Source organism: Galeopterus variegatus, unplaced genomic scaffold (genome assembly GCF_000696425.1).
Source record: "Galeopterus variegatus unplaced genomic scaffold, G_variegatus-3.0.2 Scaffold134, whole genome shotgun sequence".
Lineage (NCBI taxonomy): Eukaryota > Metazoa > Chordata > Mammalia > Dermoptera > Cynocephalidae > Galeopterus > Galeopterus variegatus.
This window is the reverse complement of record NW_007726245.1, coordinates 821,694-839,427: the sequence shown is the minus strand read 5'-3', so window position 1 is coordinate 839,427 and position 17,734 is coordinate 821,694. Positions and strand designations below refer to the sequence as shown.

General features: G+C 53.2%; 1 protein-coding gene across 1 annotated transcript in view; it reads right to left on the bottom strand.

Moving 5' to 3' along the window:
- RAB11FIP4 (RAB11 family interacting protein 4 (class II)) overlaps positions 1–7,348 on the bottom strand; it is a 100,357-nt gene extending 93,009 nt beyond the window's left edge. Inside the window, exons 1-2 of the mRNA XM_008589122.1 lie at positions 7,265–7,348; positions 5,551–5,639 (exon numbers count right to left, since the gene is read on the bottom strand). Of these exons, the coding sequence (XP_008587344.1) occupies positions 5,551–5,618 (68 nt within the window). The 5' untranslated portion in view covers positions 5,619–5,639; positions 7,265–7,348. The remainder of the gene's footprint in view (positions 1–5,550; positions 5,640–7,264) is intronic.
- Between the last annotated feature and the right edge of the window lie 10,386 nt (positions 7,349–17,734).

Below are 17,734 nucleotides of genomic sequence, written 5' to 3'. Positions count from 1 at the left end.
GGGGGCAACCACAAGGGTTGTCATACCGTTGCCGGTCCCTGGTCCAGTACGGGGGCAACACTGAGGGTTGCGATCCGTTGCTGGACACGGAAAAAGACAAAAAGACAAAAAAAAAAAAAAAAAAGGATTGATAAATGATTATATCAGAATTTTTCCATTCTGTACAATGAAAGACACCAAAACTAAAAATAAAATACAAGCAAAATGCACAAAGATTGGGTGTCAGACTATACAGCAATTTCTTACAAATCAATAAGGAAATGACAAGCAACCCAACTGAAAATGGGCAGAGTGTGAGTAATTCACAAAAGCAGAAAGCCAGCAGGTCAGGGGACATGAGGAAAGATGGCCTACCTCACGAGTGAACAGGACACCACAGTGGAAAGCAGCAGTGACTTTCCCTCTGCCTGACAGCCCAGCGGGAGAGGGCGGGGGACACCACAGGTGGATGGGTGACTTCTGGGCTTGGCAGAAGGGCAGAGCAAATGGGCACTCTCATAGACTGTTCGATGATACAGTTGGTACAGTCTTTTTGGAAGGAAATTTGGCCACATCTATTAAAAAGTAACATCAGCATATCCTTTGATACAGCAATTCCATTTCTAGGTATCCAATCCTAGAATACTTAGAGAAACGCTCAAGGAGCACAGAGAAGAATGCCCACCATGGGTGCTGCCCTGGGTGTGAAGGAGGGCTCAGCCTGAGCCCTGCCACCATGAACGAGCATCGTGTCACTGGGGAGTGCACACGGAGCTGTCCTGGAGGGTGAGGTTTGTGCACGGACAGAGGGCACAGGGCCCCAAGAACTCAGAGCAGGTTCTCCTGCAGGCTGGGGCAGAGGCACCTGGGGAGGCTTCCTGGAGGAGGTGGTGCCTAAGTAAGTCTCATTTTTTTTTTCCCTCAGCTGCTGTATCAGGAGTAGGTAAGTCTTAAAAGATGAGAAGTGAGCTCATGACAGTGACAGAGTGTGGGAGGACATCTCAGGAGAAAGACAAAACTTGTGCAAAGGCTCAGAGGCAAGAGAGAACACGGCCTTCTCAGAAAATGAGGAGCTGTTTGCTGTCACCAGTTTCAGGGCGTGAGATGTGCCAGGGTGAGAGATGAGGCTGGAGAAGCAGGTAGGAGCCAATGGTGGATTTTATCTCTTGGTGAAGAAGGGTCACAGAAGGGGGTGACACAACCAGGGCAGCTCCTTAGGAAGATCCTGTGCGACTTTGGGTCTGGAGACAGAAAGGCTGGGGACAATGAGGCAGCAGCAGCTGTGATGGGAGGGGAACGGGGGTGAGCGGGGAATGGTGGACTTCAGAGTGGCTGCATGTGGGGTCACCAAGGATGACTTTCTGGTTTGGGGACTGGATGCATGGTGACACTGTTCGCTGACATGGCAGCTACACAGGAGGAGCAGGTGTCCAATGTCCTTTTCATTTAATGGGGCTCCTGCTAATCAAGCCCACGTGGGAAAACAACCAAGGGCCCAGGGTCTTACAGTGCATGTGGGGTCAGACGTCATCTCACCACCTGCAGAGGGGTGACCGTGGGCCCCTAACAATCATCCCTTTGCTTATGATGCCTGAGCGTGGGGCTCTCCCCACCTCCCATGACCCCTCCCCATAGGGACTGGAGGCTGCAAAACAGGGAGGCCAGTGGGCAGCCCTGCAAGCGGGCCAGTCTCAGGAGGGACTCCCAGGGCATTTCCTGAGACCTTGGCCTAGGGACACCCTCCAGGGACTCCATCCATGCCATGGATGCTGGGGAGTCCTTCTAGAAGCACCCAGCATCCCCTCTGACCAAACTCAAATTCCCCTCACTGGCCTAGGGACACCCTCCAGGGACTCCATCCATATGGTTGCTGGGGAGTCCTTCTAGAAGCACCCAGCATCCCCTCTGACCAAACTCAAATTCCCCTCACTCAACAGCCTGCTCAACAGTCAGGTTTACTGAGCCCTCTATGAAGTCTCCCAGTGCCAGGGCACTGCAGGCTCTGAGGACACAGGCAGGGTGACATGCTGTAAGGTCAAGAACTAGTGCAGTGCAGGCATCACCTACCCAGGATGAACTCGCACCAGCCCACAGGTCTTCACAGCAGGCCCAGAGGTCCCTGCTTGCCTGAAGCCCAGTGTTCCCACCACGCCTGGGAGAGGGGCGAGGTGGGCGGGTGCTCTCAGGGACCAGATAGCAGCCACTTGCCCACCAGCCAGCACCAAAGCATCTCCCTGCTTTAACTATGACCTACATCAAGTGACGTCAGAGATCTTTGTCCATGACCTGGGGGAGGAAGGGAAGGGGGGCTCCGAGGACAGGCTTCGTCTCCTGCCACAAGAGGTGCAGCAGGACATGCTCCTGCTGTCTGTGCAGTGTCATCCCTGCACCTCCCCAAAGCACTCCTCAGATGTGCAGTCCCCAGGAAGCCCGCAGTGAGCCAAGCTCCCGCTGGCTTCTTGGTCTCAGGCTGACCCCTAGGGGACGGCTGGGACACAGCAGGGCACTGAGGGCCCAGCCTGCAGGGTTAGGACCTGCCCCCCGCTGGCACCCTTAGGTCCCCCACTTGAGAGCTGTGGTCTTGTCCCTGCTGCTACAGGGGCCTGAGCCAGGAAGGGGATTCACTCACGACCCTGGTCACCAAGGAGCCCTTCTGCCAGCAGGCTGGCCTTCGTCCCCCTCCCCCTCCCAGCAGTCAGGAGCCCACGGGAAGGGACAGCCCAGGCCAAGCAAGCTGCCCTCCTGAGCATAACAGACAAGTCTGCCCACGGTGTCCACCCACCCATCACTGTCTCACTGGTCTCCAGCCCACTGGGCCACCTGTCAGGGCCTGCCCCACGTGGAGGGCAGAAAGGAGCTCGCCAGGGAGGTGCTTAAAACCCAAAGCCACAAAAACCTACGTGATTGCAAAGTCCCGAGAGAACATGAGGGGAAGAGCTGGGGTTGCTGAGATAGACCCACGTGGTCTTTCTGTGTTCCTATAACCTGTAGATTTTGGAGGAAAAACAATATTGCTTTACAAAGAGGAGTACCCTGCTGGAGGCCAACTCTTCCGCACCTACTTCTCACCTTTTCTCCATGCACCATCTTTTCTGGAAGCGTGGATGGCATAGTGTGGGGCCACAAAAGCCACCGAAGACCTCAGGGAACACAACACTGCTCCCGGTGCCACTGGTGGGTAAGTGCCGGGACCTTGGCTCCACTCTGCCCTCCAGCTCCTCGGGGGCGGGGTTATATTTTGACATAATTTTGAAACACCAGTATCCAAGGGTAAAACAAAAAATGTAAACTGTAACTTCAGCACCACTTTCTAATGCTAATGGCTAAGATACAGCACCAGGAGGCAAGGAATTACCATGTCGTAGCAGTCTGTTTTCTCACTGAATTTCCACAACAGACCCTCTAGATTGGCATGGCAAGGGCTGTTTTACAGCTGAGGACACTGCGGCTCTGGGGGGTTGAGAGGAGCTTGCCTGGCGTTGCATGGCCAGTCAGCAGCTGAGGTGGGGTACACGTCCAGTTCTGGGTGACCCTGCATCTCACCTCCTCATTCTGCTTTCTGCTCAGCAATCCACAAAGGGCCCACTCCAAAGACTCCTGGGGCACTGAATGTTTGCCTCACACTGGGGTCCGCTGCCCTGATCTTGGTCCCATCAGTTGCCCCAAACACATGTTCATCCCACAGGTAGTACTGGGCCCATCAAGGCAGGCCTGGAGCCCAGCTGTCTTTGCTCATCCCTGACGGCTTTCACTGTGAGCACAGCCCCCTGAGGTCCAGCCACCTGACTCCTACCTTGAGGCTCCAGCCTGCACCGGGTGGCTGGCTTGGTCTCTCCACCTTGGAGCCTTGGCTTTCTCCAACACATCTTGCTCGGCAGCTCTTAGCACTATGGCCCTCCTTAGGGACTCACCCCTGCCCAGTCCTGTCCACGGAGCCCAACCCTGACCCCCCTATCCAGCTGGATCCCAAAAGGCCCGCCCTGGCCACAGGAACCTCTGGGGTCCTAGGTCTCCTTCAGCTATAAAAAATACTCATGTTTTTTGGGTCCACATGAGGCACCAACCAGAGCTGGAGAAAAGGTTTTGGAGCTGGCTGGGACGAGAAACCAAAATAATCCTCTTCTAGCTCTGGGGTGTCTCAGCCAGCAGGGACCTTAGAGGTTGTCAGCACGTGCATCTCAAACTGTTCCTCTGTAGAATGAAGCTGCAAGCATTTGAAAAAGTTGTTCAAGGTTTTATACGAAACCCATCATCAGGCAATGACAACAGTAAAAAGTCCGTGGTGACTGTGGTGTGATAACATTTGGTCTTTGTCTCCACTTCCCAGCACAGAGCTCCTAAGACCCTTGGAATTTCCTGATAGGAGTGGCTTTTATTCACACAAGCCCATTCCGAGGACACCTGAGTTTATGTTTATGGGGTGACTCAGGGTGGAGCTCCTACGTAGCTTCAGGATGATGCCCGTCACCAGAAAGACCCAACTCATGGTTAGACGGCCCCACCTACCCCCCACCTCCAGGGAAAGGAGAGGGGCTGGAGGTTGGGTTATCTTGAGCAGTGAGATTCAGAGAGCTTCAGAGTTGGTGAACACAGCTAGGCGTCCACAGAGGGCGGGAAAGCTCTGGCCAACCCTCCCCGTATCTTGTCCTGTGCATCTCTTCCATTAGGCTATACCTGAGTCGATCCTTTAGAATAAACCAGCTACAGTAACTATAATGTATTTCTGAGTTGTTCTAGTGAATTACCAAACCTGAGAGGGGCAGGGTTGTGGGAACCCCCAAATTTGTAGTTGGCTGGGCAGAAGTGCCACTGGCACCCTGCAAGACTGCCCCCTGACTCATGGGGTCTGTGCTAACTCTGGGTAGTTAGTGTCGGATTGAATTGAGTTGCTGGACACCAAGTTGGTGCCAGAAAATTGGGGAATTAGTTGTTCTTTAGAAAAAACCAGGGCCGGCCCGGTGGCGCACTGCTACAGTGCGCCGCTTGGGAGTGCGGCGGCGCTCCCGCTGAGGGTTCGGATCCCACGTACAGACCAGTTCCCGCTCACTGGCTGAGCGAGGTGCGGGTGCAGCACTGAGGGTTGCGATCCCGTTGCCGGTCCCGGTCCGGTACGGGCGCGACACTGAGGGTTGCGATCCGTTGCCGGACACGAAAAAAAGACAAAAAGGAAAAAAAAAAAAGAAAAAACCACACAGGGACCTGCCAGCTCAGAGGGTCATGGCATAGGAGAAAAGGAAAAAAATTCTAGTCCTGCCTGTCTGACCTCAAGCCTGTTACTTCTCCCCTCTGGGACTCAGTTTCTCCTTGTGCCATAGTGGGGGAGTCAAGATGGTCTGTGAGGACCCCCAGCTCTTACGCACCCTGCTATGGCTTCCCAACAGGCTTCATTGCTCCTGTTCCAAAAACTGTCTTGACTTTGATGCCAAAGGGCTCTCAGAGGGACGTTCTGTCTTGACTTTGATGCCAAAGGGCTCTCAGAGGGACGTTCTGGGTCCTTCCAGATACTAAAAAGGCGGAGCAAAGGGGAGAAGACCGAGAAGATACCAGGTGGAGTGTGGGGAGGGCTCTTACCTGCTCCACACAGTCTGGGATCTCTGGTGCACACGGCGGTGTCCCCGCGCTCTCCATGGACAGCACATCCTTCAGCAGCTCCTCACACCCTGTGGGCAGAGATACAGACGGACAGACAGTGAAGGGTCACAGCTCTGCTTGGCATGGAGAAGTATCTGACTCCCAGGCCTTGGTTGTGAAGGACTGAGGAGAGGCAGGGGCCCACGTCTCCAAGAGACCAGCTGATCACTCACAGACAGGGATGGAGCACCGAGGCTGTGGGGATTCTGGTTCAGGGCGCTGTGGAAGGAGCTGAGACAGTCCCTTGCCCTCAAGACATTCTTCCATTGGGCCTAACCCCAACAGAGAACACACAGAAGAGAGACTCCCAAATGCAGAGGGCAGGCTGGGGCAAAGGGAACAAAGGAGGCCTTCCTGGAGGAAGGGATATAAGACAATACTTCCCTGCCTGGCCCACAGGGACTCCAGTCATGCCCATGTCCCTGAGGCTGAGTGCCCCCCACCAAGCCCTGCAAACTCCAAAACCTAGGAAAGGGCCACCCTCGGGATGGCTCCACCTCCTGCTGACTCAGTGACACAGGTGGCCTCTCTCCTGGGTTCTTCAGCAAATGTCCCAAAGTTGTATTGGACAAAGGGGATAAAACCAGCAAATCCCCCACCAAGCCCTGCAAACTCCAAAACCTAGGAAAGGGCCACCCTCGGGATGGCTCTACCTCCTGCTGACTCAGTGACACAGGTGGCCTCCCTCCTGGGTTCTTCAGCAAATGTCCCAAAGTTGTATTGGACAAAGGGGATAAAACCAGCAAAGGAACCAGCATATGCACATGGCAGGTGCAATCTGTGGCCCAAAGAATCGAACAGATCTGTTCAGAAAACCTTTACTGGGGACCTTCTGTGTGCTGTCCCGCCACCTCTTGCTCCCCTTCACCCCTCACTTCCTACTGAAGTGATTCCTGCTTCCTTCCCACCCTCCCAGGACTCAGAGGTTCCCCACAGAGAAGGATTCACCCTGATTGACCCACACAGACAGGAAAACACGGCTTCCAGGGCTAGCTGGTTAGCTCAGCTGGTTCGAGCATGGTGCTGATAACACCAAGGTCCAGGGTTCGATCCCTGTACCGGCCAGCTGCCAAAACACAACAAGCAAGGCTTCCTTCATAGATAACAGGGCACCTTGGGACTCCTGGAAGTAACTGTACTTTCTCTTCATAGCTAGTGGGAGGGCCTTAGCAAGCCCAGCTGGCTGGCAACCCTAAGCCACTTGCTCAGATAAGCAGCTCACTAGTAGGTAAGGGTGGTCACATTCTGATTCCTGGAAGTTTCTCACAACTGGGCTTTGAATTTGGGGAAAAAGAGAGAGGGGTTTTAAACTGCCCCCTTAAAGGGGGGAGGCAGGGAAGAAAGGAAGGAATTAGGAGTTGGGGGTGGGGGTGGGGAAAGAAATAAGGGAAACGGGAGGGAGGGAGACAAGGTGACCAGCTCTGTTGAGGTTAGTCCAGAACTGTCCTGGCTTTAAAACTGGCAGTCCCTCCCTTGCCCTGGTAACTCCTCAGGAGCTGGGTCAGGCTAGAGGCTGAGAGAGGAAAAGGAGGAGGAAGAAAGCAGAGGGGGCGGGCACCCCTGACCGTGGGTGTGGGGCGCCCTGGCAGAGGTGCAGAGACCTGCAGCCCCCCAGCCCGACAGCACCCTGAGCCCGTCCCCTGGAAGACCCCACCTTTCATGGCGAACACCCCCCGGCAGAAGTCTTTGAAGTTGATTCTCCCCAGATCGTTGGGATCCAAATATTTTACAAGTTTTTCCACCTGCGGGAAGGAAAAAGGACAAGTGTGAGGCAGGGGGAGCTGGGATGGCAGGAGGCTGTGGACAGAGCCCAGAGGACACCAGCGGGCCCCTCCCAGTCCCCTCCCCCTCCACCCGGGGCCAGCACCAGGCCCCAGACAGCTGTGGGGCCACCTTATCCTCCTGGGGTTGACAGACAACGGGTGGGGAAAAGCAAAACCAGCTCTTGCAGGGCCGAGCCTCCTGCAAGCCCTCCTTCCCCACCGAGCCCGGCCCGCCGAAAGCAAAATGCCCGCCTGGCATTTTCCAACAGTGGTTTCCTTCACGCAAAACGAACACCACCTCGGTGCGAAAGATCTAGAAACCCTGCTGTATCCCACTTTTCTTTCAAAAGACATAGTGTTAACCACATTTTTAAAAATTTGTATTTTATCGTTCTGAGAGCCTTGGGCCAATTCCCCATGTCAGCAAGGAGGAGATCTTATGTAACACTGTGTAAATTATTTAAAATTACAGATTAAATAAGGTTTAAGGCAAAACCAAGTTTGGTCCAGCGAGTGGCTCTGTCTGCAGAACGCTGTAGGGGCGCGAGCACCCCGGGGTGGGTCCCGGCTGCTGCTGATGCTGTTTCCTGACCCAGGCCCTGGCTCCGCGGAGAAAACGCACCGAGCTGTGCACTGACGGCCGGTGCACTTTTCTGTTCTGTTTGTACCCTGTACTTCAATAAAAAGTGTTAAAAAAATAAATTAGGAAATAAGGTTTAGCCCCAAAGAGTCAGCCACTCGTGATGTTGGGGAATCCCTCTCCCACGAAGAGTGAGCCTATCAGAAGCTCTTTTCCACGCAGCCTGCTGTGTGCAACCCACACAGTGACTGGATGTAAAACCTTCTGCCCAGAGAAGACACCATACTTTACTTAGTCACCCGTACTCGTTGGGCATTTTGGTTATTTCCTACCTTTTGCTATTACAGTTGGTCTCAGGGGGTTTCTACAGCTGTGTGGATGGGCTCTCTGGCCTCTAAGATTCTTGATTTCCTCATCACTGGTCACCTTTCCCCCACATCCCATCTCAGCCACGAAGTCCCTGGGTCAACTCGGTCCTCACCTCCCCCAGTACCACTCGCTCAAACATCCCACTCCCGGACCCCATCCTTCCTTTCATCAGCATCATTGGGAATGCTCCCTCTCACCCACATCCAATCCATATCCTACTGTATCCCAAAGCTATCTTCTTTTCCACATCACTCCTGGAACCCCCAATGCCCGGTCACAGCCACCATCATCTCACACCTTGATGAGGCAAGTCTTCTAATTCATGTCCCCTCTTCCATTTTCAGTCCCCTCCAATCCATTATCCTTTCCAGTCAGATCATGTCACCCACTCCTCTTCTTAAAACCTTCCAGTGACTTTCTGTGACACTTAAGATAAAATCTAAACTCTGCAACATGGCCTACATGGCCGCATCTCCTCTGTCCCTCCAGCTCCACATCTTCCTACTCTCTCTCTCACTCACTGTGCTCCAACCACACCGGCCTTTGGTCAGCTCCTCAAGTACACCAGGCTCTTTGCTGCCTCAGGGCCTTTGCACATGCTGTTCTCTATATCTCCAACGCCTGTCCTCCCCCTTCATTATCCGGCAACATCGATTCATTCTTCAGGTCTCCCTCTGTACCTCTACTAAATGTCCCTCCCCCAGACAGGCCTGTCCTAACCATCCCCATTTAATTAGGGCCTACCCTGCTGCGACCCTGTCTTGTAGCACTCTGTACTTTTCCTTCCAACTATTTGTTGCAATTTGTAATTATGTGTTTATGTGATAATTTGATTAATTTATATCTTCCCTCTACAAAGTAAGTTCCCTAAGGGCAAGGACCTTGTCTGTCTATATCACCACTGTATACTTGGTAGCCTGCACCATGATTGGCACATAATAGAAGCTTCATAAATATTTGTTTGATAAATGAACATAAACAGTTCTACAAAACATCTAAGTTTTTAAGGCATTTGATAATAGTTGCCAAACTGTTTTCTATAAAGATGTCTTAACTTAATCTTCAGTCAGAGCAACTGACTTCAAACTTGTCAGCCTTGGGTACTTTTTCCTAGTTTTTGACGTTGGTCAGTTTTATAAGTACTATCTTTTCCTGTCAATTGGAGACATTTTTTCCCTAAAATTTCCAACACCTGAATCCCAGCTTCTTGACATTTCTTCTGGAAGCCTGTTTCTGAATCAACCAAACACTTAGTGGCAGCCCCTCTTCAGCATACTTGCAAGCATTCATTCATTCATTCATTCGTTGGTCATTCATTCACTCAACAAGAGATGACTGAGCACCTCCTACCTTGGGGGGCACTCTGCTGGGGCTGATGGCAGTAGTTGCTGGTCCCTCCTGCTGGCTTGCCAAACACGTGGTCACACAGATATACACGTGCACAGTTACGCGTACGCACATGCACACACACACTCATCATCAGGCACCTTGCCCTCCCTCTAATAATCTCAGTATCTACGGTGCAGCTGGGCCAGGAGGAGCTCTTTCCAGATCTCAGGCTGGGTTGCAGATGATGATTTGATGGCACTCTGGGAACTGCACAGCCCGTAGGGGAGGGATTACTGTTACTGCTGTCATTGTTGACACTGTCATGAGCAGAGCCACCTCCACCCCTCACTGCCCACGCACAGAAGCCCAACTGTGTTGGGGGATTATTTGATTCATAAGGACCAGGTTTCCTGCTCGCCCACAGGACACTTCCAGCATGGGAGCTGCAGCAGGGGCCTGAAGCCCTGGTCACTACCAGTGGCCTGGCACCATGGGGCCATGCCCAGCAGGCTTCAGAAGGTGAGCAGTGGGCAGAGAGCCCCTACACAACCATCTCCCCACCCTGAGCAGGTGGCTCTGTGCTTTTACCTCTATTCCAGCTGACTTTGCTTTTCCACTCTGGTGAAATCTGGGGGTGAGTGATGGGCAGAGGGGACATGCAATATCCTCCCTGTGATCCCCCCCGCCGAGCCTGGTACCTAGTGGGCTCTTACAAAAGGCCTGCAGAATTTCAGTGCAGGAGGAAGGTGGCCTTTTGTCAGCTCCTGCTCAGCCACAGCCTCCTGAGCATTGCGGCTTCCCTTCCTCCTGACACTTCCAAATCATAGCAGCCTCTGACACTGCCAGGTACAGACGTGGCTTCTGAGAATAGCAATGTCTAGGTGTCACCTGCAGGGCTGTGGGGGAGCCCACCCACCACCCCAGCTGGCATCCCACCTCCTCTCTTCCTATATTGCCATTGTGGGGAGTCTATGAACGCAGAGATAGGCCGGGAACACTGCTACAATCCTCTACAAGGTCAGGGGCTATGCCTTAATTATCTCTGTGGCAGGTCAAGGGCAGAGTCTGCCACAGAGTGTTGAATGGCTGATGAGGAGCCCCCATCTCAAATCTACCTAAGAGGCAGCCGTGTACGGATTGGGATTCTGTGATCCGTGAGTCCATAACTCCCTGGGGCTGGGAGACACTGGTGGGGCAGGCTGTCCACTCCTCTGCCTCCAGGGAAATGCCGCCTGGAACAGAGGTGGGAGTGGGGGTGTTTGATGACAAGCAGATAGATGAGGACCCGGAGCGCCCCGAGCCATGGCCCGGGCTGCAGCTGGAGCTGCACACTGGCTGTGACCTCCCTTCTCTCCAGCTACCCCCACAGGTCTATTCAGAGTGGGGTCCCAGAGCGGTGGCCGTGAAGTGCCATGTACACTGCTGTCCAGCCCTTTAGAAAAGTCAGGATCACTGACTTTACAGAATTATAACACACGCTGGTTATTATCAATAAATACCATAACTGTAGGCTCGATGTTTTTTTAAAATAAATAATAACATTGTTTATGTAGAGAGGTATTAGTAGTCTTCGTTGGGTCCATGGAGGGCTTGCCACAAGCCACAGCGTGGTGCTAAGCTCTGGATGTACCTAGTTTCATTTAATCCCTACAACAATTTTAATAGTAGCTACTATTATATTCCTTAACTGTAAAGGAAACTGAGGCTCAGAGACGTTAAGACATTTAGATAGAGACTCTGCAGTGGTGACTCTAAAACCCCGGTCTCGCTGACTCCAGAGTGTCAGCCTCTGCTCTACTCTGCCTTCCTGCACCGCTGCAACGTGGGAGACCTCAGGAGCCAGACGCAATCCTCGCCGGGCTGTCTGTACTGAAGTGTTGGTTCAATCTCCCTGGTGTATCAAAAGCACTTTACCCCCATGGCTGGGACCCACCACCTTGATCACAAAGACTCTTGACCCTCCTGGACACTTTTTGCCAGTGCACCCCAGGGGTGCATTCAGCTGACCCAGCACTTCATTTTTCACAGACAAGGAAGCCAAGTACCAGGCGGGGGAAGGGGCTTGCTCAGGGTCACACAAGGAGCACAGCAAATAACCACCCACCCATGGTCTTGGTGGTGAACATGGGCCACAGGCAGCGGAGGAATGGCGCCCACCCAAGGACACAGCACGCCTGGCTCAGCAGCCCTGGGGCTCCCGGGCGAGGGGGGAGCGGCTTGTTGGGCTGGCAGGGACTGCAGGAGCAGCTGTTGTTGCTGAAGCACACACAGCTGGGCCGCCGAGCTGGCTGCCAGGGAAATTGGTTGTTTCACTTGCAGTAAAATATTGATCTTTCCTTTTTTGGGCCACTCAATTACCAGGCTTCCCCTGCTATTTCTGTTGCCTTTCTCTTCAGGCTGACTTTCCCCCCACTCATTTCCCCTGGGCCACATCTCTTCCAGCTCAGACCAGACGATGTCAGAAGCTCAATGCTGCTGCTCTCTGATTGATCACCAGCCGGATCCTTCCTGAGCCTGTGCCCAGCCACCCACGCCTCCCTAATCTCAAGGTCTGCAAGCCAGACAGACTCAGGCAAGCGCCTTGCCTTTCTGGGGTCTCAGCTGCCTCATCTGAACAAGGGATGGGAGCTGGCTTATCTCACTGTCGTGAGGCTCAGTCTGCACAGAGAGGTGCCTAATGAATGTCAGCCATTACTATTATTAATCAAAGCAAATGCTTAGTAACTTTTCCTTGTGCCGGGCACTATTCTCAGCACTCTGTACATATGAATTTATTTAACCCTCACAACTGCCTGAGACACGAGCGCCACCGCGCTTCCCAAGCGGCGCACTATCCAGTGCGCCACCGGGCCGGCCCAGCCATTACTATTATTAATCAAAGCAAATGCTTAGTAACTTTTCCTTGTGCTGGGCACTATTCTCAGCACTCTGTACATATGAATTTATTTAACCCTCACAACTGCCTGAGACATAGATATTATTATTATTCCCATTTTACAAGTGAGGAAATTGAGACACAGACATTGAGGGTTAAGGTCATGCAGCAGTGGGAGACAGTTGAACATGAACAGCTTGGCTCAGAGTTCATGCTCTTAACCAGTAATTATTATTATTTCTACTAAAATAATTATAACCACTATTATCACAAGTTTGGGGGCTTGTCCTGACCAGAGAAAGACTAAATCTGTATTCCGCTCTCATTTCACCTAGAAAAATTGGCATTGGTACAGGGAACACTTGCTTAAAAATTTGAATATTAAAGAAAAAATTAATTTCAATATGTTGTGCTGCCCAAGCAGAGGTCACCAACTAGCATCCCAGACGTGGCTTGCAGACCGACTTACAATTTGTTAATTAGATGCCAATATTAAAAAACAATCCATTGATGTAATTTAAAAACGATTAAAGAGGAAAAATCTATCAAAAGATGCAGAGAAACCAACTGACAAAATTCAACATCTGTTCATGATAAAAACTCTCAGCAAACTAGGAGTAGAAGGGAACTTTTCAATCCTGGAGAAATGAAAGCTTACATCACACACACACAAAATCTGCATACAAATGTCTGCAGCAGTGTTCTACATAATCACTGAAAACTGGAAAAATCCTAAATGCCCTCCAACAAGTGAACAGATAAGCAAAGTGTTCTGTGTAAAAAGGAACAAACCATTGATACCCCAAAGCACGGATGAGTCTCGAATGCAGGATGCTAAGTGAAAGCAGCCAGTCTCCAAAGGTTACCGGCTATATGATTCCATTTACGTGGAAAAGGCAAAGCCGTGATGACAGAGATCAGATCGGTGGGTGCCAAGGGTAAGGAGGAGAGGAAGTTTGAATACAAAGAGGCAGGAGGAGGGAAGTTGGGGATGAACTGGTCTGTGTCCTGATTGTGATGGGGGTTACAGGAATCGATGTGAATGTTAAAATTCATGGAATCACACGTCCCCCAGCCCAGCCCCCACTCCTGGTGAATTTTACTGTATGTAAAGTTAAAAAAAAAAAAATTAAATCAAGGAAGCTGCACATAGAAACTGGGCTACCTGGCTTTTCTTGAAAAAATCTGATTTGGCAACAGTGGAGCCATATTACCCCACAGCAACGACGCGCCACAGCTGAGTTCCTGCATACTCTTTAGATGGGGCACGTGCTCTGCTCCCCAGTTCACCACAGTAAACCCCAACCTCAAGGTCCCCACCCCTACCCCCACCTGCCCCACCCAGGCTGCTTCCCTTCCTGGCCCTGTGGGCATTGGAGAGGCATGCTCTGCTGCCCTGGGCGGAAACCCGGCTTGCCTGCACACCTGAGGTCTTCCATACCTGCAGAAGGAGTTCCAGGGCTTGGCTTGGGGTAGGATGGAGACGAAACTCCCCAGCATAAAAAGGCAGCCACAACTGAGGCAGGCAGGTCAAGAGGGGGAGGAACAGGTCCTCTGGAGGGCCAGAGGGGCCAACAAGGATAGTGGTGAGTCAGGGCTCCTCGAGGCTCCCTGCAGAGGGCACGGCCAAGGCTCAGTTCCAGGCGGGGAGCTGTCAGTGCTGTGCAGCGCTGCTCCTCCACCACCCCAAGCCACCTGTGAAAGTCACACCCCACAGGAGCCTAGGTGGCCTTCGAGGTGCTTCTGAGGGGGGAGCTTTCTGGAGGAGTGAGGCAGCTGTTGGAGCCAGAACCTGCTCAAGAGTGGCCAGGCTGGAGGCCTTACACTCAGGGGACACCTGTGGGAACACTGGGGAACTGAACTTGGAATGAGGGCATCATAAATGCTAGGACCAGCAGGACGGTCTCCTGCTAGGAGCTGGCCAGGGGCCAGGGATGGTGGGAAGGGTGTGGCAGGCAGCAGGGAGAAGGGGAGAGAGAGAGCATCCCAGCCAAGGCAGGTCTGGGTGGCTGGAGGCTAAGTTGGTGGGGGTTGGGGGGAGTGTCATCAAGAGATGAGGCCAAGAGAAGGAACAGGGTCTGCAGGAGAAGGCTTGTAAGCCAGGCCGAGGTGCGGCACTTTACCCTGAATAATAGCAACAGTAAGAAGAATCACAACTGCTCAGGGCTGCAGGGCACTCACTAGGTGTCAGGCATTGTTTTAAGCACCTCAGGTGCACGCTCTTCGGAGTCCTCCCACAGCGCCTGGCCTCAGCCCACCGCAGGTAAGGTTGGAATCCAACTCCCACCTGGCTCTGTCCCTCCTCTCACCACCCCAGGGAGCTCGGGCCCTTCCCAGGGGTCTCAGGGCAAAATGTTCCAGCTGCTTGTTTATCCACTTTCCAGACAGTCCAGCTGCCTGATGTCAGGGCACACAATGCGGCCTGTATTCTGGAGCCCCACCCCCATGCCTGAGGGACACGGACCACAGGCAGCCACTGTCTCTCCGTTCATTCTCAGGAGAGGCAGGGAGGGGAGCCCGGCCAGGGCTTCAGCAAAACCTGCCGACACAAGGGACAAGAGAGGGGTTTCCAGAGTGGGTCCTGCCAGTCCCTGCACCCCAGGCGCAGGCTGAAGTGTCCGCCTGTCCTGTTCTCCATGCCTTACCCCACGCCACCTGCCACCTTCCAGGAGTCCACTCCCCTCCACGGGGAGGGCTGTTCCCTAGAATCAGTCAGAGCATTAAGCCCCGTGTGACTGCTCGGGTAATGCACCAACAAAGCCAGCTCTATCTGGGCTTCAATACGTACTCACTGTGTGACTTTGGGCAAGTCATGTTACCTCCCTGGGCCTCAGTTTCCACATCCACAATGCACTGCTGACCAGCACACAAGACATTGTGAGGATCAACTGAAACTATGACTGAGTAAAGGATACTGTAAAGCGCCATGGAAGTGTCAGGTGCTAGAGGTGCATAGAGAGGGACGTGAGAGTGAGCCTCCGCCCTGGGAGGAGCAGGCAGAGCAGGGCAGGGGCTGCCCTGCAGTGCGGTTTGAGGTCATAAAGTAGATGGCCTCTGAGACCCTCTGTGAATTTCAAGGATGCTGTGCTTCTTGGCCCTCAATCCAGCCCCGGCTCCACTATCCATGACCTCACCGCGTGGTCTTGGTGAGCCCCCTCCCCTCTCTGGACCTCCGTTTCCCCATGTGGAAATGAGAGTGTTGGATGGCATTAATATTGAAGGTCTCTTCCAGCTCTGAAGTCTACACGATCACAGTGTTTTCCCAGGGATGTCTGGGGTGGGCATGGGGTTGGGGGGGGGACAAGAAGGAAACCAGAGCAGAGGCACAGATGGGAGTAAAGGGCGGGGAGGCAAAGTCTCTGCTCAATGCAGCTTCCCCCGGGACCCATAAATGGCCTGGGCACCCCAGAGTGTGGCCCTGGGGAACAACACAGCCTCTCTGAGCCTTTTACTTCCCCTCTTCTATCAAGAAACAGTGACAAGGACTGAAGCAGGCCCTGTCGGTCACCTCTGTGCTGCCCCTCGCCCCGCTCTCTTCCTTCCAGGCAGGGCAGCCCTGCTGTGGCTGAGGTGCCCACCTCCTGCTCAACCAGGTGCCTCAGGGCTCCTCGACCCCAGGGCATGAGTTCTGATTGGACCAAGACAGTCAGGTGGGCGTATCCCCCAACAGTGGTTGGATGAGGCAAAGGCAGGGTAAGCATCTCTGGCCAATGAGACATGAGGAGACACCTGTAGGGTGCTTCTGGGAGAGGCTGTCTCTGATGATGGCAGGGGCAGGGAGGTGTCCACAGGAAGCGAATCAGGAAGTTAGATAGAGACAAGGAGGAGGAAACCTGGTTATTTGCAAGTGGGAAAGCCTGACATAGGCATGCACATGCACAAAAACAGCCAAAGGTGACAAAGACAATTCCAGACAGGGAGCTCTGACCCCACGTTGGGCACCATTCGGTTGGAGCAATGAGTTCCCATTAGCTAGGACGCCAATCAGCAGAGACTACACTCAGGGCTCGACCCATGACCAAACGACACGATTCCAGCTAAGAGGACTTAAACCCCTGGGAATGTATCTGTCCGTGCTCCTGAGCCACTCTCTTGCTCGAGCCCACTCCATCCTCTCCGGAGTGTCTTCTCACTTTGCTGAATAAAACTGCTCTCTGCTTTTTGTCTCTGGCGTGTCTTGCCCAATTCTTTGTTCAAGACACCAAGAACTCGGATTTAGCCAGTGGAACTCACGTTCCCTTAACAGAAGTGCTCCCTTCCTTCTCCCCCCAGGACAGCAGATGCCATCTTGGGCTGGCATCACACTGGGGAAGCTCGATGGAAGGGAGCTGGGTCCTGGCTGATGCTTATGAGCCCTTGAAGCAACCAGCCCTGGAGCTGCCCTTCCTTGGGCCCTCGTGTTTAAGAACACAATTTCCTCAGCATTTAAGCCATTTTGAGTTGGTTCCTGGTCCTCAAAGCTGGAGAGCCACTAACCGATGAGAGACCCCTCCCCAAGGTCCTGCCAGGGTAAAAGGTGGTGACAAGTGGTTGCATGAATAAAGGTCTCATTGTGTTCAGTGCACAGTGGAGAGGGGTTGTGCCGTGTTACCCACTTTCCCAGGCAGTCCAGCTGTGCCAGCCAGGGCACCTCTGGCCAGGGTGGCCGGGCATCCAGAAGGACCAGCCATCACCATGGCTCAGTCACCGGGTACCCAGGCCACCGTCTCCTGGGAAGTGCTGTCTCCGGGCCACAGCTGGAAACGCCTCCTTTAGGAGACCTCCAGCATGTCTGAGTGTCCTCAAGCAGGCTCCTCACCCACAGCCTGCAACTGCGGCTGACCAGAATCCCTTAGGCCACCCACGAGGGCTTTGTTTGGTGTCTGAATAGGAATGAAAGTGACAGAAGCGTGGGTGGTCTCCGGAGCAGACTGGCCTATGCATGCATCTGTCCATCTGTCCGTTCCTTTTGCAAGCGTTTGCTCAGTTCCTCAGCCACGTTCTGCCCGTGGAGGGACAGACAAGCTCCCAGGAAGTTTCCAGGGAAGGGACAGATGTCCTGTCATATTTTTTGAGTGAAATAAAAATAGCCAAGGGAATAGCATAAAAGTGTGTAGATGACTGTTAATACTGCCACATGCCCAGGGACAGTACAATGTCACTCCCAGGCTCTGGAGGTAGACAGCGCTGAACTGGAACCCCTTCTCCTTCATTTAGTAGCTGTGTGAC